The 26,380-nt window shown below is 40.4% G+C and overlaps 1 protein-coding gene across 2 annotated transcripts in view; it reads left to right on the top strand.

The window, feature by feature from the left end:
• Positions 1–26,380, top strand: part of TNKS (tankyrase) — a 206,762-nt gene that overhangs the window by 156,142 nt on the left and 24,240 nt on the right. The window contains exons 14-22 of one of the 2 annotated variants that reach the window (XM_075556737.1): positions 45–190; positions 3,345–3,510; positions 5,235–5,454; positions 6,621–6,730; positions 15,109–15,297; positions 18,808–19,045; positions 20,101–20,183; positions 23,047–23,167; positions 24,894–24,991. In XM_075556737.1, coding sequence (XP_075412852.1) covers positions 45–190; positions 3,345–3,510; positions 5,235–5,454; positions 6,621–6,730; positions 15,109–15,297; positions 18,808–19,045; positions 20,101–20,183; positions 23,047–23,167; positions 24,894–24,991 — 1,371 coding nt within the window. The remainder of the gene's footprint in view (positions 1–44; positions 191–3,344; positions 3,511–5,234; positions 5,455–6,620; positions 6,731–15,108; positions 15,298–18,807; positions 19,046–20,100; positions 20,184–23,046; positions 23,168–24,893; positions 24,992–26,380) is intronic. The other variant, XM_075556739.1, reaches the window with a different exon arrangement.

The following is a 26,380-nucleotide window of genomic DNA, read 5'->3' as shown; positions in this document are numbered from 1 at the left end:
TCTGAATAAATATTCATGCTTTTTGTGTGTGCGTGCTATCAAAGCAACTTTGCAGCCCTCAAAATGTGAACTGCAGAGACTTGGAGGGCCGGCATTCTACACCCTTGCACTTTGCTGCTGGCTACAACCGGGTGTCCGTTGTGGAGTACCTTCTGCACCATGGGGCCGATGTCCACGCCAAAGACAAAGGGTATGTGTTAAAACACAGTTCTTTGGCATTTCTTCTTGTCATATTTTTCTTATTTTCTTTTAAAATAGTTTTGACGTCTTAGATCCTTCTCCCCATTTAAAAAAATAACGTACTAAAAAAATGCAGCACTGTAGAAACTTGAAACAATATTGAAAGTGAAAATTACCTAACAGCCTGACTCCAGAGATGAATTGCTGTATTAAAATTTTGTTTGTAATTCCAGGGTTTGTCGGGTGCGTGTAACTGTGGATTCCGGTTGTGAGGGCAGTAGGGCTTTTTTTTTTTTTCACTCCACAAATGACAGTGTCATTCTGTTCCATCTGATTTGCATCTTGTTTGTTCCATCCAGTTTAAGTACCTTGCAAATCTTGAGGAGTCACCGGGCAGTGCGAATGGCTGAGTGCCTGATGATGGCTAGCTGACAGGCTGGCGGTCAAAGTCAGAGGGCAGGTGTAGCAATATATTTCTGAAACTTCCAGCCAGGGCCTCGCCAACATGGACTCAGGCAGCTAACCGTAACAGTTGATGCTGAATGGCTTTGTATGTCAGTGCTTAGTACTTCTCACTCTCTTCATGCTTTTATGAATATTTTATAGTATTATTCGAATGTATCTTTATAGTTCATGGCATCCTCTTTTTTTCCTATTAAAAAACTACATATACTCAAGTACAAGCTGAGTTGTTCAGCATATTTTAATGCAGTTTTTGTGGTAAAATTAGGTGTCTCGGCGGTTACTCAAGTAGATAAGGTAGATATATTTTCAAAAGCCATCTAACCCCAAATCATGAGTATGATACAAACATTATTTTTAATAATTCTTACATTTTATATCCATGTTTTTAATTATGTGATTTTATTGAGACAACACTTAAAGGGACTGTTGAAACTATTTTAATATCTGAGAAAAGAATCTTAGCTGAACTAATATTCTGTATATTTAAATTTTGAGTTAAATTCATATTGTCTCAAAATATAAGTAAACCAGAAACTTTCTATACCATTACATGACAAACTACTGTTGAATTAAAGCCATTCAACTTACGTTACAGTTCGCCAGAGACAGACACATAGGTATGAATAAAGTATTGCATAAGGACATTTACTTCCTATTGCCTATTTTGGCACTTAGCATTTTTAGCATCAGAACATTTCTTTTCCAAAACTTTTTTCCCCGAAACATTTTGTGGGGGGGGGGGGGCATTTGGGGGCATTTTTTAAAACCCTGGTGGCACTGTCAGGTAAGCATTGAATTGCTAACTGCTAAGTCGGCAGTTCAAACCCATCAGCCGCTTCAAGGGAGAAAGATGAGGCTATCTGATCCCAGAAAGATTTACAGTGTTGCAAAGCCTATGCAGGGTGCTATGAATAAGGACAGACACAGAGGCATTGAGTTTCTTAATCCTGCAAATAAAAGGAAATTTGATCTTATTTTTGACATGTCTGAAGTATAGCATAAATTACCTCCTTTTGATAATCCCCTTGTACATAGATGCATCTTTTTGATCCTTTGTAATGCCAACTGCCTTTCAACTAGAACATAGAGTAATCTCATCAGTTGAGATAGCTAGAGTGTTTCTTACCTGACAAGAGTTTAGAATTGATATCTCTGTTTTTCTTATTGAGTACATTAATTAGAAAAAAACCATAAGAGCTGTAAGAACCCCCAATAAAGTGATTTTAAAAATAAGAAAAAGGAAAACCCAAATCCGATGGAAGAAAATTGAGAATTGATGAAATCATATTTTGGTTGATTATTAATCTAATCACTTGATACTGTTGATACTTATATGAGGGGGGGGGTGTACAAAAAAAAACCCCAAACCTGGAATTGGGATGGGCAGAGCAGCACTTTCATAATATGCATTCCCCTAGTTGAGCACCCAGCAACTCTCTGAGTCAGTGCAACCAGTGGGAAGGTTCTCTCTGGTCACAGTGAATTGTTTTGTAAAAATGGTTTCACTTGAACCTTGTTTTTTTCTGTGATGGCGGATTTAAGAGAACAGGGTGCAACTGTGAGATTCTGTGTCCTGCTTGGGAAAAGTGCCACAGAAAGCGTTGTGATCTTTAACACAGCGTACAAGGACAGCGCTACGGGGAAAGTGCATAAGTGCTTTTCTCATTTCCAGAAAGGTGAAATGTCTGCATGGCAAAGCTAGTTCTGGATGGCTATCATCTTATCGACTGAGCCCGTGGGGTTCATTCCACCAGGTCAGACTGGCAATCAAGCTTTCTATTTAGAGCAGTGGTTCTCAGCCTTCCTCATGCTGGGGCCCTTTCATACACTTCCTCATGTGGTGGTACCCCCAACCATACATTATTTCCGTTGCTACTTCTCAACTGTAATTTGTTTCTGTTCTGAATTAGGCGACCCTGTGAAAGGATCATTCAGCTGCCAAAGGGGCCGTGATCCACAGGTTGAGAACCACGGATGTAAAGATTCTGAAAGATAGCATGACAAAAAAGGCCTGGTTTGTAGCAGACTGGGGACTGGTTTTTCCACCATGACAATGCACCTGCTCGTGTAGCCATCTCCATGCACCAGTTTTTGGCAAAACAGCATGCCTCTCTTGCCCCATGCACTTTCCTCACCTGACCTTACTGTTTTCAAGAAGAGAGGGACATGAAAGGCAGCAATTTGACTAAGTGGAAGAGGTGAAGGAAAAAATGAGGCAGGTGCTGTCAATCATACAAACAGAGTGGAATCACAATTTGACAAATGTACTAAGTGTAATGGAGAGTACTTTGAAGGTGATAAGGTCGTTTTGTTAACAACCAAAAAGAGGTAAATATATAGCGTTGGGGAGCATTGAGGTTTTGGGGGGTACCCCTCGTATTATCAGGGAAAAGCCCTGTATTGTGATGGTACTTTATTCTTTGAGTACATTCTATATGTGTTGTAACCTAGGAAGGATATCTGTGGGATCCACTTTTCATCCCTAAGAAACTAATTAGTAATCCTTATTTGGAAATGAATGACTAATATCTTTAAAAACCCAAAGGGAATTATTTCTTTTACAAGTTGAGTGTTCAGTAGATTCAGTGCCACAGAAGAATTGTATTACTAAAAAAAGAATTTTTACTGAAGACGAATTTTAAAGTTGTTTTAACATGAAAGCAGTGTTATATGATTTTGAAATACTTTCCTTTGCTCAGTGGCTTGGTCCCTCTGCATAACGCCTGTTCATATGGACACTATGAGGTAGCGGAGCTTTTAGTAAGGCACGGCGCGTCTGTCAATGTAGCGGACTTATGGAAGTTCACCCCTCTACATGAAGCTGCGGCTAAAGGAAAATATGAAATATGCAAGCTCCTTTTAAAAGTATGTAATTTTTTTAATTATAAAATGCAAAGTAATCAGTTTTAGTTGTTGGTTATAACTTCACACGAAATCACAGTACATGTTAACCTGTTAAACTGTTGTAGAAAGGACTTCCATTCTCCCCTATGGGGGGATGTTTAAGTTGTTGCCATGATAGTAAACGGGCCTTTGAGTAAAGCCTGAAGTGCCTTTCTGAGAAGATCAAACTTCAAGGTAGGTTTTGGAAGGAGTTGAAGTAGTTTGCCTTACTTCTCAAACTCAGTATTAATATCAGGAGGAAAAAAAATTATACAAGCAAAAAAGAAGTTTTAAAATAAAATGTGATTTTTCCCATTGCCTTTTTATTTATTATTATTAACTTACTGATGCCTCAGTTTTAGACATTAGTCATATAGGAACTTAGCTAAATATCAGACTTTCAGTAAAATTAAGGATTTTGTTAACCCACTCTTTCCCAAAGTGGGCGAAATGGCCTCAGTGGGGCACTGGAACTTCTCAGAGGCTGCAAAAGCAGATACCTAGATTATGGAAGATACTATCGCCAAAGGTTTTAATTGCCAGGGGAACGCTGATTGATTTTTATTTTCTTGCAAAGGGGTAGGCCAAAAGTTTGGGAACATAGTCTCTCAACAAAGTTACATCGAGCAATATATATTAGTAAAAACTGGTGTTTGTATGAAATTATATATTCTGGGTTCTTTTTTAAGTTAATGGGTTAAAAAATGATCAGGAATGTAGTTATCAAGTTTTCTCTCTTTTCTGGTCAAGTATTAATAAATTTGTATTCATTTTTCTATTGATTGATTGTGTTAAATACGTTCTGAGTCTTGAGAGTAACACCATATTTGACATCTATTTTTAGAGCCAATGGTTAGTAAGAAATAGGTCTCAGGTTATTGGTTTAGTCCTAATTTCCATAGTGTGCCAACAGGATTCTTTGTCAGACCCATAATAAAAAATTGTAACTGTGCAGCACAGTTAACCATTGGGCTGCTAACCATAAAGGCAGTAATTCTAACCTACTTATTCCACAATCGCAAGATGAGGCTTTATGCTCCCATACAGATTACTCTGTCCTCTAAGATCATTGTGAGTGGGAATCAGCTCGATGGCAGTTGATAAAACAAAACTATCTTTATTTCATAAGTATAGGTGATTAAAATATTAAATCAAGTTCTTTGTAATCTATTTGCACTTGATTTTATGAGGATGATAATATTTAAGTGAAAATATTAAAAACCGTGCCAAGCTTTTCCCCTTACCTTACTTTTTGCTTTAACAGTGAAGTAATTATCCAAGCAGTGTGTGCTACTTCTCTCTTTCTCGGTGTCTCGCCTTCTCTGTTTTGATATACCCTGTGAACACCTGTATGTAACGATCTGAGCTAACACAGGACGGACCATTCTTCAAAGGAAAAGCGTTTTCCAAAGGCACGGTGCGGTACATTACATAAAAAGTAAAGGCAGTGAGCATCCGCCAACTTCGCCATCACCGTGGGTCTGGGCGCTTTGGTTGCACGGTCGGTAACCGCACTTGTCCGAGTCGCTTACTACGTAAAGAATTCCTAAGTAGGAATTTTCAAAATGTTAAAGAATAGGTGTCTGTCTTTCTTTGGGTAAGCATAGGTAGAATGAATCAGAATGAAACAAGGCAATAAAACCAAAAGAGGCTTAAGCCATGTACTACAGAAAATATAAGCCCCATTTTATCTTTCTTCTTTGTAGCATGGAGCAGATCCAACCAAAAAGAACAGAGATGGAAATACGCCTTTAGATCTAGTAAAAGAAGGAGACACAGATATTCAAGACTTACTGCGAGGGGACGCAGCCTTGCTAGATGCTGCCAAGAAGGGCTGCCTGGCAAGAGTGCAGAAACTTTGTACCCCCGAGAATATCAACTGTAGAGATACGCAGGGCAGAAACTCAACCCCTCTGCACCTGGCAGGTAAGCATCGCAGGACTTCCAAGTCTGTGTCTCTGTCTGTCTGTCTGTCTGTCTGTCTGTCTCTCTCTCTCTCTCTCTCTCTCTCTCTCTCTCTCTCTCTCTCTCTCTCTCTCTCTCTCTCTCCTTGAATCCCAACAGTAAAGTACATTTGGCAAAATTGTATGTGATTTCTTTTAAATCATTTTGGAGGGGGGCACATACAACTTTTAAATTGTGTAAAGCACATTTGTACATTCCTTGCCCTCATCATTCTCAAAACATTTGCTCTCCACTTAAGCCCCTGGCATCAGCTCCTCATTTTGCTCCCTCCCTCCCCACTGTCCCCTCCCTCAGGAACCCTTGATAATTTATAAATTATTATTATTATGTCATGTCTTACACTGTCCAGTGTCTTCCTCCACCCACTTTTCTGTTGTCCGTCCCCCAGGGAGGAGGTTCTATGTAGATCTCTGTAATCCGTTTTCCCTTTCCACCCCACCCTCACTCTACCCTCCTGGTATTGCCACTCCCACCACTGGTCCTAAAGGGATCATCCGCCCTGGATTCCCTGTGTTTCCAGTTCCTATCTGTACCAGTGTACATCCTCTGGTCTAGACGGATTTGTAAGGTAGAATTGGGATCATGATAGTGGGGTTGGGGAGGAAGCATTTAGGAACTAGACGAAAGTTGTATGTTTCATCGCTGCTACACTACACCCTGACTGGCTCATCCCTCCCCACAACCGGGTGCATAAGCAAACGTGGTGAAGAAAGCTGATGGTGGCCAGTTATCAAAATATATAGTGTATGGGGTCTTAAAGGCTTGAAGGTAAACAAGGGGCCATCTAGCTGAGAAGCAACAAAGCCCACATGGAAGAAGCACACCAGCCTGCGTGATCACGAGGTGTCTATGGGATCAGGTATCAGGCATCAAAGAGCAAAAAATCATGTCATTGTGAATGGGGAGGAGTGTGGAGTTGGCACCCAAAGCCCATCTGTAGGCAAGTGATTTCTTTATGTAGAAACTCTTCATTATGGACACTACTACACTTTTGCAGCAAAATGTATTCCAACTTTAAATTTTTGCAGTTCATTGATTCGTCCATTTACTTATTTATTAAATTATATGTATTCCTTTCTTGCTCTCTTTCTTCTAAGCTGACCTTTTGCCTTGTCTCACTCTAATAGCAGGCTATAATAACCTGGAAGTAGCTGAGTACCTCCTCGAGCACGGAGCCGATGTGAACGCCCAAGACAAAGGTGGTTTGATACCTCTTCATAATGCCGCATCCTATGGGGTGAGCATGCTAAGGTTATAGGAGACCTCACTGACATTACTACTGTACTAAATGTATACGAAGGAGGACCCAGAAAACCTGGAATTTTTGTTTCCTTGCTATGTGTTTAATTTTTTTTTTTTTTACAAAACAACTTTATTACGTTTGAAGTACTCTCCATTATACTTTATATTTGTCATTCCATTCTTGGAAACATTTTTCAGACTCATCTGTTTGGATGGCTAACAGCACCTCCCATGATGTTTTTTTTTTTTCTTTACCCCTTCCACTTTGTTGCTGTCCTTTCATGCCCTCCTGCATTCGTGGAAACAAAAAAAAAAAAAGGTTGCACAGCGTGAAGTCAGAGGAGTAAGGTGCATGGGGCAAGAGAAGCATGCTGTTTTTTCTCCAAACTGGCCCACTGAGATGGCTGCATGAGCAGGTGTATTGTCATGGTGGCAAAACCAGTCCCCCATCTGCCTTTTTTGTCACACAGTGTGACGCTGTCTTTTGAGAACTTCTCTAGCCCCCTCACATCCCAAAACAAATGAGCATTGTCTTGATCTTTGATTTCACTTCACTAATTTGGGGGCGTAAGGTGAGGAAGGCATCTTCCAGTGGCGTGATTGATGTTTGCTTTCAGGGTGGTAAGAAGGTCTCGTCACCCCTAATGGCCCTGGGAACCAAAGTCTGGGTCGCTTCGGAGCTGTTCTTTCAAAGCACGGCATCTTTCCACTTGATGCTCTTTTTCCTGGTCTGTCAGAGCCAGGCGCAGATACCCTTCTCGTTCCCAAATCTTCCCTTAAAATTCGCTGAACCTGAGCTCCAGGATAGTCTAGATAACTTCCCTATCTCTTCAGTGGTCCATTGTTGATCTTCAAGCACAAGTGCATGAATTTTGTCAACATTTTCATCCGGGAACTTGGCGGACATCCAGAACTAGGTTTGTCATCAATCAATCTTTCATCTTTTTTGAAACGAGAAAACTACTCTTGCACTGGAGTTTTTCTCATAGCGCTGTCCTTGTAAGCTGTGGTCAACGTCACGACAGTTTCTGCAGCATTTTTCCCAAGCAGGAAACAAAATCTCACAGTCACACACTCTTCTCTTAAATCATCCATTACAAAAACTGAGGTGTAAGCAAAACTGCTTTTAGGAAAAAATTAACTGTGACCAGAGAGAACCTTTCCTGGCAACGCCACTGGGTGCACTAACTCAGAACGAGTTTCTGGATGCTCGCCTAGCAGAGGGAAAAGAGGCGTACTATGAAAGATTTTTTCCAGGTTTTTTGGGGGGGTACCCCCTCAAACTACATGTGCAGTGAGTAGATGTCTAGCCAGCAGTGTTGTTTATCATCATTTTAATCCTTTGTTGAGGGTTTTATCTTGCCTTCCATTTAGCTTTTGGCCAAGAATCCATTTTTTTTAGCTTTTTAGTCTCTTCATGGTGTCTAGCACAGTAATAGGTAGGTAATGGGTATTCAGTTAATATTCGTTGACAGAATGAATCTTAATAGATATCAAGTAGATTTTTAGAAATTATAAAAGCCAAGAAGTTTTAATAAAGTATAGAAATTGGGATTTCTTGGGTTTATCGCCTACATCTTAAAGCTGTGTGAGGAAGCTATCAAGATACATGGTTTTATAAAGACAGGGAAAGTTCAGAGTCATTATTTCAGAGCAGTATGTCAGCCATCGGCTTCAGGAATCACTGCTCATCAACGTGATCGTTACTTAACTGTGAAAACCCCCAGGTGCCTCATTGTACATGCCAGGCGTGCTCACATTTGGTTTCACTATTGGAGACAGTTTCTAGATTTGCAAAAGACAGACAAACTGTAAATAAACGTGAAGCTGTTCGCCCGGATATCGTGAGTCTCTGCTCGTACTATCTATTCCCATGGCCTTTATAATGAGAATATCCTGATCTGCCCCAGCCCCTTTTTAAAGAGCAGGATTTCAGGGGAGGACAAATTTGAGCAGGAATACTTTTCTAAAAGAGAAAAAATAATATTGCTTTGAGTTGGACAAACATGAAAACAAAGTATACTTCCGAGTGTGATATACTTTAATTGTCATCAGACTTAGTGACTATATTAATAATCGAGTCTTTTTCAAGAGGTTTGGTAGCATAGTAGTTACAAGTTGACAGGGCCGGTGGTTTAAAGCACCAGCTGCTCTGCGAGAGGAAAACAGGGTTTTCCACTCCCATACATGGCTGTAGTCCGGAAACCCATAACGGCAGTTCCCCCTGCCCTGAGTCAGCCTGGACTCGATGGCAGTGAATTTTTTTTTCAAGCTGCAATATATTAAAAGTTCTTTCAAAAATGAATGATTAATTATTAAAATTGTCCAAGTTTTTTTTGACCTCCCTTTCTGTAAGATTCTCAATTTCACTGTACAACAAATATTTCTACTGAAACGATCCTTCTAAGAATTTACTGAAATATTTACTGTTAACATGCTACACACGCATGCATGTACCACTTAGGGATTAATTTTCAGCACTTCTTGTCACGGTCTTTCTTTCCTTTTTGGTGAAGCTTCAGTGAGGATTTGATAAAGCCTGCTAAGAACAGTAGAATTTGAATCAGTCTTAGGTGTTTACTTCACATAGCCCATGCACTGTGGATGTAGAAAAGTTCGAGCAAGGTCGTCTTTTCCTTTTATAATCTTCATAGTGATCTTAGAGGATAAAGTAAAAATTAATATGTAAAATTTTAATTTTCTAATCTCAGTTCTTCTGCTTGGCAGAGTGTTGAAAATGTTCCTGTTCTCGCTGTCATTTGGTAACCAGTGGGAGGGCAATGGAGTCGCAAGTGGTTCTCTTTTGTGACTAAGTAGTGGTGTAACATGCGTGTCCTGTCCCGTGTCCCCCCGCGCTGCTGCCCCCAGCTAAGTAGGCGGTGCGATCCAGCCGTCTCCTGAGCAGGAAGCCGCTAGTCCACTGGGCAAAGTTACTACGCCGCTGTCCTTGGCCCTGCTCGGCTCCACGTAGCCGAAAGAATGAGCGCTTATTTTATTATCTCCTTTTCATACTGTTCTGCTCATTCTCAAATCCTCACCGCCTCGCTTTTTGTAGTTGAAGGTAAGTTAGTGAAGTGCGAGGAAACAGGCCGTCAGATGGCCTGTTTGTTAGAGATTCTGCGGTTCGCATCGTCTGTCTATTGAAAAATGCAGATGAGCGAGGTGCTGTGTGTGGATCACGTATTTTTACTTCATTGTGTGTGTGGCTTGTTTGAATGGCTTGATTAAAATCCTTCATTTATTCAGTGTATCATTTCTAAAACTCTTAGCTGTCAGTTAATTACTATGTCCTGTTATTTACGGAAACTTTTTCTTTGGCAGCATCTTGACCTTTTCCTGCTCTGTTGCCACGCTTTCACATACGTAACCCCTCACCTCAGTACAAACATTCAGGACACACAGTGGTGCTCAGCTGGGAATTGATAAGATGGGACTCCTCCCTGAGAAACTCTGGTCTACAAAATATTTTCACCTAATGTAATTTGTAAACCATATGATCTATTATCAGTTACTATATCAAATCATATTTATCTCACTCTCAATGAAGAGACTAAGCCACATATATGTTAACCATGAGTCTGCATGTTTATCCACATACTAGACTTACGCCATGACTGGATATTTTAATGAAATTGTGAGACTGGTACATATTTCTCCATCAGAGTGACAAACTATTGGTTATATTCATCACAGTGATGCTGTCGCGGGCCTGATGGCTGCATGTGTACAATACCCTTGCCCCCAAATAATAGCTTTGTAGTATAGAGTTTTGTGGTACTTCATCTACAATAGAGGCTTTTTTGCTAAAAATAAAGCTATTTCTACTTTAAGAAGAGTGTTCTCCAGTAATCTTCACTTAAATGGCTATTCCCTAATATTCCTCTACCACTTTTAACTAACCAAGACAATGACTCTTGTGTCTAGCAAGATCACGCAGGCATCTGTGATGTGATACAAAGACTTGAATTTAAGATGTGAACATCTGGGATCTAGTTTTTACCTTTCTACTCAGTTACCCAGTAACATGTTGCAAGTAGCTTGACCTTGGTAATCTTCAGTCTTCTCATTCGAAAAATATGGATACTAAGACCTTCTTCACAGGTTGATTGCAATGACTCAATGAGACATTGCTCGTGGAAAGTGCTCTCTAAACCTACAGGCACTGTAAGATGCAAGATAATTCTCACTGTTGTTATTAAGTCACTGCCTCCCACAGGCCACCCAGAGACTGAGTCAGTCATCTTAAGGGCTGCATGTCACTCTTACAACCTTAGAAACACCTACCTGTTTTACCAGCACAATATTAGTGTTAAATACATACAATATGAAGGCTTAGTAGCACATGATGACTACTAGTCTACAGATAAAATAATATCTCTGAAACTATAAAAGTTCTCTACTTAAGCAGTTGATGGTTATTCTTGGATGCATCATTCACTCTTCCCACTTCGCCAACCCTGCACACTCCCCTTTCCCACATTGCAGATTGCTTTGCTTAGTCTGCCTCCTGTGTTTCTCTGGGCTGTGCAAACTTCATTCCAATAGAGAATAGGCTTTCCACCACATCAGTTTTCCAAATAAAGAGACATTCATTGTTTAAGGAACTTAGGTAAAAGTTAACATTTTATTTCAGATTTGGTACTCCATAAATACAAGCGATATGTATCATAAAGCATGTACTTTTCTGATTTCTCATAAAAGTAAATCAGTGGCTATTCAGATTTACATCTCAACGAGTACATTTTTTTTTTAACGAGTACATTTTTAAGTGATTTCTCTCACGTCTGAGGGGGGCTTTAAAAAGTTCGCTTAAAAATTCTGCTATCTTCTGCTTCTCTTTCTCACAAGGTTTTTGAAGCCCTTCTTGCATTTGAGGATTTCCTGTTATCCTTGTAATGAGCCCTGTCTGTACCCAGGCAGATGGCTCTATTGACCAACCACAGCGCCCCCTTCTCCACACCCACCCCCGATTTCCTCCTTGAAATGAGGGCCTTCGCAATCCTTCATGTTGTATTTGGTATTTAAATTGTTTTCTGTTGCAACTGGATTCCGAAATAATTTTACACTGGCATTTTCTCCTGGAAACATTTCAACCGTTTCGTGCCTTTTCTGGACCGTCTGCCTGGAAGCTTGTATGTCTTGTGTAGGACAGAGCCGCAGCTTACTTACTGTGTGCGTTTGCCGCCCACACATTTCACTTACTGTTTTGGCAGCAGGGGTGCAGTATTCTTTGAAAGACTTGCAGATTGTGTCCTTCAGGATTGTGAGTGGTTCTGTACTTCTCGTGCGTATTGCTATGTATGTGCATCTACAATGTATGTGTCCAAAAGGACATCATGTTTGCTAAAATAGGTGGCATTGAAGAAGAAGAGCCCTCAGGAGGTTACACAGTGGCTGTAACAATGGGCCCCTGTATAGAAACAATTGTGAGGATGGCACAGGACCTGGCAGTGTTTCGTTCTGCTGTGGGTTCGTTCTCTGTGGGTTGGATTTGACTTTATGGCACTTAACAACAATAGCAATAGCCTCCTTTCTGAATATTTGTTCATTTAGATGTTTATCAGCACATATAACAAGTATGTAATCATAAACATACACACATGAGGGGGTACCCAATAACCCTGGAATTCCCCCACCCCTCCCAAAGCTATGTTCTTAAATTTTCTGTACAAAACAACCTCATCACCACATACGTGCATTGTTGTGGTGACAAAACCAGTCCCCTGCCCGCCACCAATCAGGCCTTTTTGTCACACTGTTACACATCTTTTCAGAACCTCTAATAGAAAGCTTGATTGACCAGGTGGAATGAACTCCAAATGCACGACGAGTCAGCATTTCCCTGCGTTAGGGAAGTTGACAGACATCAGAGGAGGTTTGTCATCATTCGATATTTCGCCTTTTTTTAAATGAGAAAACCATTCGTACCCCGGAGTTTTTCCCATAGCGCTGTCCTTGTAACTGTGTTTAACAGTTTCTGTGGCATTTTTCCCGAGCAGGAAACAAAATTTCATAACCACACCCTGTTCTTTTAAATCGACCATCACAAGAAAACGAGGTTCTAGTGAAACTGCTTTTATGAAAAAATTCACTGTGACCAGAGAGAACCCTCCCAAGCGACACCACTGGGTGCACTAACTCAGCAAGTTGCTAGATGCTCATCTAAAGGGGAAAATGAGCTCCGCCCAGCAAAGCTTTTTTCAGTATTTGGGGGGGTACCCCCTTATATAATATACATACACCGTATATACTTGTGTATAAACTGAGTTTTTCAGCACGTTTTTACTGCAGTTTTTGTGGTAAAATTAGGTGCCTCGGCTGATACTCGGGTCGGCTTATACTCGGGTACATACGGTACATGTAATTTTTCTGTTGCTGTTATTAGGTGCCATCAAATCAACATAGTGGAATACACTTACAGCTGCTAACCACGAGGTCAGCAATTCAAACCCACCAGTCACTCCCTGGACGAAAAATGAGGCTTTCTACTCTCATAAATAGTTGCAGTCTCAGAAACCCACAGGAACCATTATACTCTGCCCCATGGGGCTGTTATAAGTTGAAATTGCTTCAGTAGTTTTTGTTAAACCTCTTCTTGGTATCTAGGTTTTCACCATCATTTTCCTTTTCATGTCTTCCCATTCTCATGAAAGTCAGATTTTTAAAACTCCCATTTATTGAAGTGGAATAAGGATTTGAATTAAAAGTATATTCTCAATGAGTAAGATGCTTCAGAGTTAGTGATCAGAAGTAGCCAAATTATGCTAGGAAAGGGGGATCCATGAAGGAATCAAGTGCTCCAGCTACAAAACTACAGAATACTGGAGTTGAAGCGGACTTTGGAAATACTTCAGTGGTCACCAATCTAACATTAAATGTGTTTATAAAAATACATACTTTAAACAAGATATTTTTAACAACATTATTGTTGATTCATCATTGCCTCTGCATGCTTGTCTTGAGCTTCTGTTAATGAGAACTTTGGGAAGGAACCGAAAGCATTTGCTGGGTAGCTTTATTGTGTTATTTGAGAGAACTCGTTCTCCTTTGAACTTTAGCCTACACCAGCTCCCAAATTCTTGTCCCTTTATAGTTCTCCGACAGTTCTTACTGCCCCTTTTGTGTCCTCTGAGAACTCTTCTTTCCCTCTCCTGCCCTAAAACATTGTTGCTCTCAAGGCCTTATCCCTCTTGAACTTGACTCTCTGTATTTCACTGCTTCGGGTAACTGTTGGACTGCTGACCACAAGGTTGGCAGTTCAACCAAGCATACCAGTCCATCCATAGAAATGCGCAGGAATTGATTCAGTGGTAGTGTGGGAGTACTTTCCCCCCTTTCCCTAATAAATGCACTGATCACATAACTACAACTATTAGCTCATTATTCTATTTTTCACTCTGATCCCTCATTGAGTCTCCCCCGGTGCCATGCTCTTAGAAGTCTTCCAGGAAATGTGTGGTTGGTGCAATACATGAGTGAGTACGTGGTGCCCTGTGGTCTGTGCTCCAGCTCTTGGTGTCAGACTGCTCAGAGAGCAGCATTGCTCTGACAGAGCGTCACTTCAAAGCACCACCAGGCAAGTACCTCAGCTTGCTTACACTTTTGTCTGTCACCTGTTTTCACTGCTCAGTTGTGTTAGTGGTTGTGCCTTTGCTTTTCATCTTTTAAACCAGAGGGAAGGGAGCAAAATTAATCATTGGCTTTTTGTCTTCCTCTGTAGTTAGTTTGCCTTCCCAGACCCAGTGTTCTTTTTCTTCAACATTTATCGACTTTAGCCCTTCCTTTCTCCAGTAAGCATCGTAATTCAGAATTGCGTCATCTCGTGTTCAGATTGTTAGCATGTGTGTCTGCTGCTGATATTCCCCACCCCAACGTCGTTTTGGATGTAGCAGCGTCTTGGGGTGTGGGAAGAAGGAGTCTCTGGCGGACGGACTGCTGTTAGTGGAGGAGGTGAGAGTAGATGGTAGTGGGTTACAAGAAAGTTGGGAAGAAGACATCATGTGGCTGTGAAATGCTCATTTGAAGTTGGGCAGACAAACTAGACCATGGACATCATGTGCTAGTTTCATCTTACTGACGTTACTTTTTAAATGGTGAAATAAATACGTTTTAAATATGTTAGAAGGCTGAATTAAATGTTTGTTTTTTAACATGAAAAATTGCAGACTTAAAGAATAATCCTGGAATTTAGATTTTAGAGGCAGCAGAAACAAAATGGAAATCAAAACAAAGTGAGAGAGATTTTTTATTTTTGTAAAAGAAACTTCTAAAAGTGATGAAGCCACGTAGTGAAATGTTAAATAAAACCAGGGATACATAGTAGGCTTTTCAGAAGATCTTCTTACCAGATGTCACCCTTTTGTTTTCCTCCAGCATGTGGACATAGCAGCGTTACTGATAAAATACAACACGTGTGTGAATGCCACAGATAAGTGGGCCTTCACACCTCTTCACGAAGCCGCCCAAAAGGGAAGGACACAGTTATGTGCCCTGCTCCTCGCACATGGTGCAGATCCCACTATGAAAAACCAGGAAGGTCAAACACCTTTAGACCTGGCAACAGTAAGTCCTCATTTCAGAGTACTCAGTATTACCGATGGCCCTGGGAGAGATGGCCTTAAAGTCCTGGAATTAACAGATTCATCTCTAGGAGTACATAATTCACCTAGACAAAAATTGCTTTCCTTTTGAAAATGTTAGATCACAGTTAAGTTAGATATTTTAACCTGCAATTTAAAACTCTATACAGGCAGGCTCAGTAGTAGGCTCACTTCATTTTGTGGTACACTACTGTTGAAAATATGAATCACAGAAAGACACATTTCTAGAGTGTCTTGTCTGTATTTAATAAAATATGACTTCTGTTTACTCTAAGTGCAACTGCTGTTCGTAATCATTGACCTGAGCCTATAAGATTATGGCAGACAGTAACTGAGAGACTGGCAGTCTGAACCCGCCCGAGGCGCCTCAGAAAACAGGTCTGGCAGTGTGCTTCTGAAAGGCCACAGCCTGACGACCCTGGGGTCGCTCACTCTGCATACGTGCAGGCACCTCTTGATAATGATGCGAGATAGTCCAAGAAAGTTTCATTTCTGGGGATTATTTTCCTTAAAATTCAAAACCAAATCCACTGGCTTTGAGTTGATTCCAAGTCATAGCGACCCTCCGGGTTTCCGAGACTGCATCTTTACAGAAGCTAACCTCTCTTTCTTGGAGAGTGGCTGGTAGGTTTGAATTGCTGATCTTGCAATTTTCACTTGTGCAAAAATTAACTCAATCCTTAACATGCAGTGTCTCAACATAAGGGCTCGTTTTATGTTCGTTAGGAAGAAAAAGTCAATTGATAGATTATAGAACCATTGTGATTACATGCTGTTTTGCTGGGTAATTCGATGTGGCACCATCTTTCTAAAATCAAAGAATTCCTGTCACGGTCATTTTTAAGCCGTAAATACATTTTTCCTAAGTTTCTTTGATTCATCTATTGCTCAATAACTATGTAAAAACACTTAGAGGCTTATAATAATAGTGATTCGTTATTTCTCATAATCCTGTACATTGTTTAATAGATCCTCAGGCTGGTTCTACCCACGTAATTGCATTCGGCTGGTGGCAGGCCAGGTGAGCAGGACAGGCACATTCAAGGTCGCTTTCTCCTTGGAACGTTTGCAGAGATAGCTAGAAGGGTGGGGTGCCACATTGTATCCCCACGTGATGTCTCATCTTTAAGGAATCCTGCTGGAGTCCCCCGGTGGGGCCATTGCACCCTAAAGCTGAACTGGAACCAGCATGCCAGCACTCTCACCAGATCCCGTTGGCTAAATAAGTCACCCGTTCAACCTAGATTTAAGGTCTGTGTTTGAAATGAAAGGAAACAAAGGTTTTATTACCACCCATCTTTAACACAGTCCGCCCTCTGTTAAACATATTGTTTACATTTCTCTTACATTCAAAACACATTGGCTTCTCCTTCCCAAGACCCCCAAATTAATCTGGTCACAGCATTAGTTTCAAAGTCCAGCATCTGCCTCAACATGAGATGGAGATGGAGGTACCTCGTTGCAGTTCTTCAGATAAAGGTATTCAAGTGTCTCTCCTCCCTGTGAGAAACCCTGTCACTAAAAGACAAGCTATCTACACACACACACACACACACAGAGAGAGAGAGAGGACACGAACATACAGTGCTAAGACAGCTTCAGGAACACCACAGTAGGCCATTCCTAAAGGACAAGTAATGAGATGGAGCTAGCTAGCGCTGAGCCATGGCAATTCTAAAATCAAACCTGTCACCAAGACTGTCTTATTTTGGAGTCAGGGAATCATCCTTGATTAAATGGTTTGGCTTCCGGCATGTTTTTCTTTAGCTCTGTGTCACCTTTCTCTTTCCATAAGCATTGGTCCAAATTGACAGGCAAGATTTTTAGCCTGTTTCCCGCTGCTAAAAATCTGGAAATTCTGAAACCTGTTTTCATTTTGATTGGCATCTAACCCTTTTAGTCCAAACTGCTACCATGTTTGTACAAAAGGTATGGGGATCCCGTGGGTCAAGTTACATACGCTTCCATCTCACAGAGCCACACACACAAGTCTCTTAGAGACGGGTCCTGCTCTCCATTGCACTGGAGAGCAGATGCTGTGGAACACGCCCTGAAATTCTTCAAAGCTCACCCATCTAGCCGCGAAAGCTCCTGGCCCATTCCTTGAGGAGCTTGTGAAGAATTTGGAAGCCACGTTTACTGGCAGCACCCTCGATGGGGTCTTGGCCCCAACGCTCTTGGTTGTTTTGATAAACATTTGCTGGTAGAGTGTTTGGGAGAGATGAATAAGAGTAATTAATATTTTATTTTTCAAATTAGCAAGTCTTGGGAGAAAGTAGTTTCTCAAAAGTTGCTAAACAACCTCTTAGTTCACTTTTCTCTTCCGATGTGTTGTTATGGGTGGATAAAACAAGCTAGTGACACGTTCAGAATTCTTCCAAATCTTCTTAGCCGAATCTACAAGGGTATTAAGTACATTTTCTTTTTCCTTTACCCTACATGTGACAGTGCTGCCACACCTTTGACAGCAATAGGTTCCCTTTCCTCTAGCCTCAGTAGCACTTGCCTTCCAATCTCCACCTCTGTGGTGTCCGTGCCACCCTGCGTGCGTCTAGCCAAAGACGCGTTTCTTGGATTTTTTGTTACAGTCCAGCTGCAGCTCTCTTTCAGCACTGGCTTTTAGTTTACTTCTTTACTACAGCACAGCAAACCGTCCCTAAATCACAGACTAGTTATTTCTTGTAATCTGTAGGTTGACTTGAGTTCCAATAGGGAGTTCTATGCTTTGTGCAGCTGCCTTTAAGTGGGAGCTCAGCTTGGGCCGAAAATGTATGGACATCCTGAGGGGCCTGTGTAATCACTCTGGTCTAGCCCCGGCATCTTTCTAACACAGCGAGGCTGCGAAGAGAGACCGTCAGGGCTACCGTCCGCACTTGGCAATGCCTGGCTCAAAAGCCTTGGAAGATCACTTCCAATACATTTGGTGGTCAAAGCCCCCGCAGGACAACCCAGATTGAAGGCAGGACAAACAAATGCCCCCTTCTAATGGGAAGAGTGGCGTGCATGTCGAGAAACCAAAGAATTGCTGGCCATCTCCCCCACACTGTAATTGCAGTTACTCCCAGTACTTATAAGCTGTGAAGTTAATGAGTACACTAGCCAAAGTAAAGTGCCATATGTGTAAAACTTCACCAGATTTTAATTGCACATTGAAGTATTAAAGTGCATGAAGTAACTGGACAAACTCTAATGTAATTTTTAAAATATAACCAAAGCATATAATGATGTGGAAACACCTGCTAAAGACAGTGGAATCAGCTTTCTGAAACTTGTGATTTTTTGCACGAAACAGTGAAAAAATGATTTTAGTTTTTCCATTTCTACCTACTGAAATAAGTAAGACTCTTCGGAGCTATGAATTGATCAAGGAGATCAATATGGAGTAACGGGCACTCATTATCATTAAAAGATGTACAAAGTTTATGAGCCTTAGTGGAAAACAGCTTTTAACAAATGTGCTTGTTTGTTTTAGGCTGACGATATTAGAGCTTTGCTGATAGATGCCATGCCTCCAGAGGCCTTACCCACCTGCTTCAAACCTCAGGCTACTGTAGTGAGCGCCTCTCTGATCTCACCAGCATCCACCCCCTCCTGCCTCTCTGCTGCGAGCAGCATAGACAACCTCACTGGCCCTTTAGCGGAACTAGCAGTAGGAGGAGCATCCAACACAGGGGATGGGGCAGCAGGTGCAGAAAGGAAGGAAGGAGAAGGTAAGTGTATCCTGTGAAACTTTGTCTATATGTACATGCAACTATGTCAAAAGTGTTGCTACTAGGATTCCAGGTATACATACATGGGTTTATCCCAAACAACACTTGGCTCTGCCATTGATAGATGGCTGCAGACAAGGTCTTTCAGTAATATACTTACTTGTCTTAGTCTCATTAGGATGGCTTTCCGATCCTAACAATGATTTCTAGGTAATCTGCTGGGCCACGGCAATTCCAGGCAGAAAGGTCAGCGCAGAAGGTTTGGTGACCAACTGCCTTTTGGGATGCAAAGTGGCAGTCTTGATAGATTTTCTGAAGGACACAGGAAGATCTAAGAGTCTCAGTAGGAAGGAATTTTGAGAAAATTGAAAATTATGGATGAGAAAATGCTGTGAAGAGTTGTGCTAAGACATAGCCAGGGCTGTCCTATTAAGAATTATAAGAATGTCATTGGGAAGCCTTATCCTGTTCACCCTCTACCCTACAGCCCTGCCCCCTTTTTGTTCCCTAACCTCAAAGGATATGTAAGAGGAACATGATTTCATGAGTCCCCAAAGATGCTATTGGCATGGTGTAAATTGAAGAGCATAGAATTATGAGACAGATTGGTGAGATGGAAGCACTGTCTTTGTAAATGCGTGAATCTTGGTGGTGGTATGTTAAGAAACAATAGGTTCACATCTGATATTTCTGCTTAATAAGGGTTTCAATGATTTTATATCAATAGATATTTAATTTAACCCTTATATGTACATTTTAACGAAATAAATTCACTTTTTTTTTTTGTCAAGACTTGAGTACCTCCCTGAAAAACATCCTATCTAGTCAGTAAAGGTTCTTATTATCATAGAAGCTTGACAACTTATCTGACATTTAACTCCTCCACCAAACAGATTTACTTTGAGGTGTTTAAATATATTCCGGATTATTTTTTGCTGTGTAAAATCATCTATATACTCAAAGATTTCAGAGAGCTCTGCCTTTAAATAGATAACTGGAACATTCTTGAGACCAATCAAATTCTTTCAGAGAAACTTGAATATTTTCTTTTTCAGTTGTAGGTCTTGACATGAATATCAGTCAGTTCTTAAAAAGTCTTGGCCTTGAACACCTTCGGGATATCTTTGAAACTGAACAGGTAAACTCTACTTGTATGTATGTAAATCTTTTAAATTAAGTATTATGAATTATTGATTGCCATGTTTCTTAACAGCCATTTGAAAGCCTTCACGATTTATAAATAAATTTATACTTCTTACACGTGTTGTACACATAGATATCTTTAATTATTTTTATGTGTAAAAAGTATTCTTACTCCATAGGTTTTTAAACTTAAAACCATGCACCATAAAACCACCTTAGTTGGTTATATGTTTCAAGAAAGTGTTGACATTTATGCGTGTCGTTCTGTCACCTAAAATCAATGAAGAAATTATTAAGTTGGAAAGCAAAGTAAGACTTAGATAAGTATACCTTTTAAAACGCGTCCCTTTATTAAATCTCTGTTGTCTAGTTTTAGTATAAAATAATGTTTAACCAGAAATTTTGACCTTATACTCAAAATAGACCTATTTTGGGCTACATCTTAAGTTTGAGTATGAAGTCATCCATAGGACATCTGTGAATTAGGATCTTCTGCCTGTCCTTTTTTAATACAGGCCAATACATTTTTAACTTAATACTGTCTGGTTTTATTATCGTGGCTAGCATGACAATATTGAATGATAATAAGTTCTTTGTTTTAAATGGGCTATCATTAATATACATGCAAACTTAGTCTGGGAAAGGTCTTTAGAGACCTTCACATTATCTTAATTTATACTGTGTCAAAATCTACACCCATGTAAAATCCACTGTTCTTAAACAGCCCCCCCTGCACACACACTCGCAAAATTGCTCTAGAATTGAGTCTCACTGATTAACTCTATTTGCATAGAATGACAAATCTGTATTTTGCATATGTTAGTTTCCTTGGGCTGCCATAACAAATTGCCACAAATTTTGGTGGCTTGATAATTTAGTGTCTCACAAGTTCTGGAGGCCAGGAATCCTCGGTGTAAGTGTTGACAGCTCTCACCCCCAGGGACTGCTACACTAGTCGTGTCTTTTCTAACGTCTGGCGTTGCAGCCTCCTTAGTATGTGGCCACAGCACCCTAGTTCCGGGTCCCTTGTTTACATGGCCATCTCTGCTGTGTGTTTCATATAAGGAAGTATAGACAGTGACTTCAGACTCACCAAGATAGCCTAATTTGATGTCCATTGAAACTAGCTTGGCTTGAATCAAGCATGTCCTTGTCCGCAAAGGGCTGTATTTAAAGTGCTCTTCAACACTTGAAAGCAGTCTTGTGCGATTTGTCTGATGCAACATGTCTTTGATTTCTGGGCTGCTGCTTCCGTGAGCATTGATTTTTCTATGCAAATAGATACGAAAACCAGACTCACTGCCATCAAGTCAGTTCTGCACAACCTCATGGGACAGGGTAGAAATGCCCCTGTGGGTTCTGAAACATAACTATTTACCAGAGTAGAAAGCCGTGACTTTCTCCCAAGGGGCTGGCTGGTAGATTTGTACTGCTGACCATACGGTTAGCAGACCCACTTGTACCCCCAACACCACAAGGGCTCCAGGAGATTCAAGTAAAATGAAATCCTTGACAACTTCAATCTTTTCTCTTTTTCTTAATTTGTTCTCTTTTTCTAGTTGTGAGGATTTGGAATTTTTTACATTGAGTTTCGATCCATACTGAAAGCTGCACACTCTGATTTTCATCAGCTTGTACTTCAAATCATTTTTCACTTTCAGCATGAACTCCACTTCTTGGAGTATTTGCTCCAGCTGAAAATGTAAAGGTCTCTGCCATTTTTGAGTAATTCTGTTCTCGAAGATGGGCTTTTTTTTTTTAAGTGCTGTTAAACACTTCCTTTGCGTGATTGGACATGAATTACCCATTTTGTGTAATGGAGCTATTATTTATTAAATGGAAACTTAGTAAATTGTTTCCAAAGAGTGAGTGATGGATTCTTCCTACACTGAGAGGATCAGACCCGTTGTGTATTTCATAAGATAAAAGCCAGTACTCTGAATTTTAATGTTATTATGTGCAAACATAGAGGTAAAGAAAAATACTTATTTGAGTTGGAGAGAGGTGGAATGCCCCAGGGAGAGAGAAATTGAAGGTAAACCTTAAAGACTTTAGTGTTCAGATTTCTGGCCAGAGAATCTCATGTTCAGCACTCTGCCACTGGGTGGCGGTATAGTCACGGGCACTTTAGTCCTTGGAAGATAATTTGAGTCATAGTGCATCCAACTAGTCATCTCATTTCCAGGCATGAGTAAACAAGAATTAAATTTTGTGTGCAAAAATGGGGTGTAAGTTAGGCAACAGTGATTGTAAAATCTGAGAATTATAACATCGTTTAAAAACGATTCATTTTCCCCAAATTGAAATTTTTAATATCGTTTCTCTAAAATAGTCTGTAATCTAACTAAAATCACAGTGCTGTGAATATTGCTTATTACCGGAAAGCTCTGCCTTTATCTGAAATCTGCTTGCCTGAAACTATTCCTTTTACTAGATTCTTCTTAATGGTGTTAAATACCTCTCACTTGCCCTTCCCTTTTCTCTCTACTGCCTCCTGGCACTGAGCTTTGGTGTTTCTTGTTTTTAAGCTACTGGTTGTACCTTCTTATAGCTTAAGGCAAATAGCATTAAATGCTCCCAAAGAAATGGGAAAGATAGCAATAATAATTTTACATTGCATTGTTTCTCCTTTTACAATTCTTCATTGACTAAAAGCAAAATAAAGAGTAATTCAAGTGAGCAAAAAGCCGATGAAATTATTGAAAAATGAAGAAGATTGGGAGTTCATGTTAATGAAGGAAATGAAAGAATTTTCTTATAATTCTAATCGAATCATAGCCCTTGTAAGCAAATTGGAGAGCTTTTATCGCCTGCGGTGCTATTAAAGATTTAACAAGTAATACAATTTCATTTTTCAGATCACACTGGATGTGTTGGCTGATATGGGTCATGAGGAGTTGAAAGAAATAGGCATCAATGCATATGGACACCGCCACAAGTTAATCAAAGGTGTGGAAAGACTGCTAGGTGGACAACAAGGTAAACTATTCACGTTGCTCAGGACTGAGTAGTGAAAGTTTAGAGTCGGGGCTGGCCTTTAAACTCGAGCAGTGTAACCCCAGAGCCCGTGCACTTAGTTGGCATCCATCCAGAAATCTGAGTGTCACTCTCCCGCACACTTTATATTCATAACGTCTCTCACAAGGCTCTTATCACTCTCCGCTGGATGCCTCCATGCTTATCATTTCACTCTGCTGGAAGTACGTTCACTGTGGGAAGGCAAAGGGATAATAATTTCGCTTCTAAGAATGAATACCAAACTAGTTGCAAGGAGTTGAAGATTGAAGATGTCCCCAAGGTCCAACTCTTCCAAGATATTAGTTTGCTGTATTTCCCCTTCACTTTTCCCTTGAGTATATTCCATCATATTTCTCGGTTCTGTGAAATCTCTGCAATTTATTTCCCACATCAAGTCTTGAAAGTTTGAGGAAATGTCACATGTGGTGATGGGTACCGGGCAGTCCAAAATTCAAAGGTCAGGCAGCTGCGAGCCAAATGCCTGGTACAGAGGACATGCTGCACTCCCGGCTCGTGCCAGCAGATAAGATCGCACATACACACACCACCACCCCTCCAGCCCCTGCTATTCGGAGAACCCATCTTATACAGAACAGGAGAGCGTGGCAGGGAATCCTGTTCACAATTACTCACAGGCGCATCTTACCTGTTCCTTTCCCGCCTTCTTACCAGACCGGTGCTGGGCAAGGTCATTTGGTGGGAGTTACATGATGCAATCAAATTAACGCATAACCCTTCACTCAACTATACCCATCTATTCGCCACCCCGAGACGGTGTCTATTTTTATGTACATATGACCTGGGCTCTCTGTCAGGAAGTTCCCAGTGGGCATTGGCCGCCTACTCATCTGAATCAGCCAGGCTTTCCCCCACGCTACGCCACGCCACTCTGCAAGCACCGTTTCTCCTCTCAGCTGGAGCAGATCCTTATTTGCATCCATTCCATGTAATGGTGGCTAGGATAACCACCAAACAAAGAGAGTGCCCAATTTATACCCGCCACTAAAGTCAGAGCTTCCTCGCATCCTATTTTTGTCCTTAGCAGATAATGTCCTCCAAAATGGGACTGTAACCAGGGGTGTAAGAAACCCAGGATCCTATCTCAGAAGGGTTTCTGGCTGGAAGGGCCATGTTAATTGAGTTGAACTCTAGAACAACTGGAATGGGTCAGCCTGTAGAGCTAAGGAAATTGCAAAGGTGACATGAAACTAAAAATTAGGAGGTTTTGAGTTTGAGTGTTACCTACTTAACTGTATAGTAGCTGAAATTAATAAGGATAATATACTCTGAAACATATTTTATGTGACCATTTTAAGCTATCCAACAGCTTTTAGAGGGCAATTCTTGTGTCTCAACTATGGAATTACATAATTCTAATGTCAGTTTCTTTTTTCTATCAGACACAACTTCATAGATGATCATGGTTGAGTTCAGATCAACAAATACTTCTCAAGCCTTGTTGTACACAAATTCTTCCCAAAGAGAAGAAATTGATACCCCAACACATTTCCATGTCTTCTCTAGTTTTCAAATGGGCATAGTTAAATATAACCTTATGTATTAGGTTCACATTGCACTTCATTTAGGCTTGCTCCAACTTAGCAACTATGTTCCGTAAAGTTTTCCTAAAAATGGAACTAGAATAGTTTGCTTTGGGTGATGTGTTGATTTTTGTTCCTCTCTCCAGGCACCAACCCCTATTTGACTTTTCACTGTGTTAATCAAGGAACTATTTTGCTAGATCTTGCTCCAGAAGATAAAGAATATCAGTCAGTTGAAGAGGAGGTAAAGTACTTCAAGATTTTTTAATTATCTTTTCTTGAAATCATCTATAGTTAAGCTTTTTTTACAGGAGAAGTGAGCTACTCTCGTGCACTCTCCGTCTATCATTCTGTTTCACGTAGCCATTGTTAACACACACCTCTGGACTAGAATTACTCTACACTGCTTTTGCATATGAAGCTTAGCATTTCAAATGGGTAGGTCAGATCCATATTTCTATTTGAGAGACTCTTGGAACTCATGTAAGACTCCTATTATAACTGAGTTTTATATTGTTAAAATGCGACCTAAAAGTGATATGGGATGAGAATCTTGCCTCACAGATGACAAATATCTTCTAGTCTTTCTTTGTATACAAAGTTAAAGCATGATTAATGAGTAAATAGTCCTAATATTCATGTATGGTTGTGAACTCTCCCAATAATCTTGAATCCTATTATAATAGAATTAATAATAATAAAACCGATAATCATTTTAAAGCACCATGATAAGGCTACTTATATGAACTTCTCCTGGTAGGGAGATGCCATATGAATTCCTTTCTACTGTTGGTTTGGCCCAATTCTTGCTCATAAGAAGCAAGCACCTAGTTCCAGTATCATGATAAGTAAACTATGTAAACCCATAATGGTGTTTAACTAAACAGAGAAAGATATGTTCACATTTGTGTTTGCTTTTAATATATTATTCCCATGCTAGCAAATTACATTAGGGAACTCAAGGAAATTGCCTCAGAGTGGTATTTTAGCTCATGCTTATTTACTTATTTGGTTTATGAGAAAACATACCTTCTAGTATTTTACTACCTAATTCTTCTTGAAATTAGTAAATTTTGATGAAGAAAATGTCAAAAATATGATGAGTAAATTCAAACAAGTAATTCAAAGATAGGGAATTAATTCTATCAGTCAATTCCATGAGAAGAGTTGGTCTCTTGATTTTTGTCTTTTTTAATAATTAATCATAATTGGGAGAGTAGAGGAAGAATGAATAGAGATCCTTTATTCTACATAAGTATATGTTATTTTAATGTCCCAAATAAGTGTAGTTATACTTTGAGATGAGTACTTTAAAGAAATAAATCCACAGACACTCGTGTATAAGAGTTTTATATAAAGGGTAAGTGTGCATCAAGAAAACATCCCAACCCAGTGCTGCCCAAGCTCACAAGTCCAACATTAACCCCTATATCCAACACCAGTCCACAAATTCCTCCTCCATCTCACAAAACAGACGCAATGATGCCCACTTCAAGAGGAAAGCTGAGTCTCAATGTGTAAGCATCTCATCTCGGGCAGGGGTCTCCACACGGGTGCTCTAGCACCCAGATCTGCATCGAGGTAGGTAGGTCCATGTGGCTTCTCCTCGGGGGTGTCCTGCAGGAAGTGAGCC

The sequence above is a fragment of the Tenrec ecaudatus genome, chromosome 8, assembly GCF_050624435.1.
Source record: "Tenrec ecaudatus isolate mTenEca1 chromosome 8, mTenEca1.hap1, whole genome shotgun sequence".
In the NCBI taxonomy this organism is placed as follows: domain Eukaryota; kingdom Metazoa; phylum Chordata; class Mammalia; order Afrosoricida; family Tenrecidae; genus Tenrec; species Tenrec ecaudatus.
The sequence above is the reverse complement of the archived record's forward strand: the minus strand, read 5'-3'. Positions and strand labels throughout refer to the sequence as shown.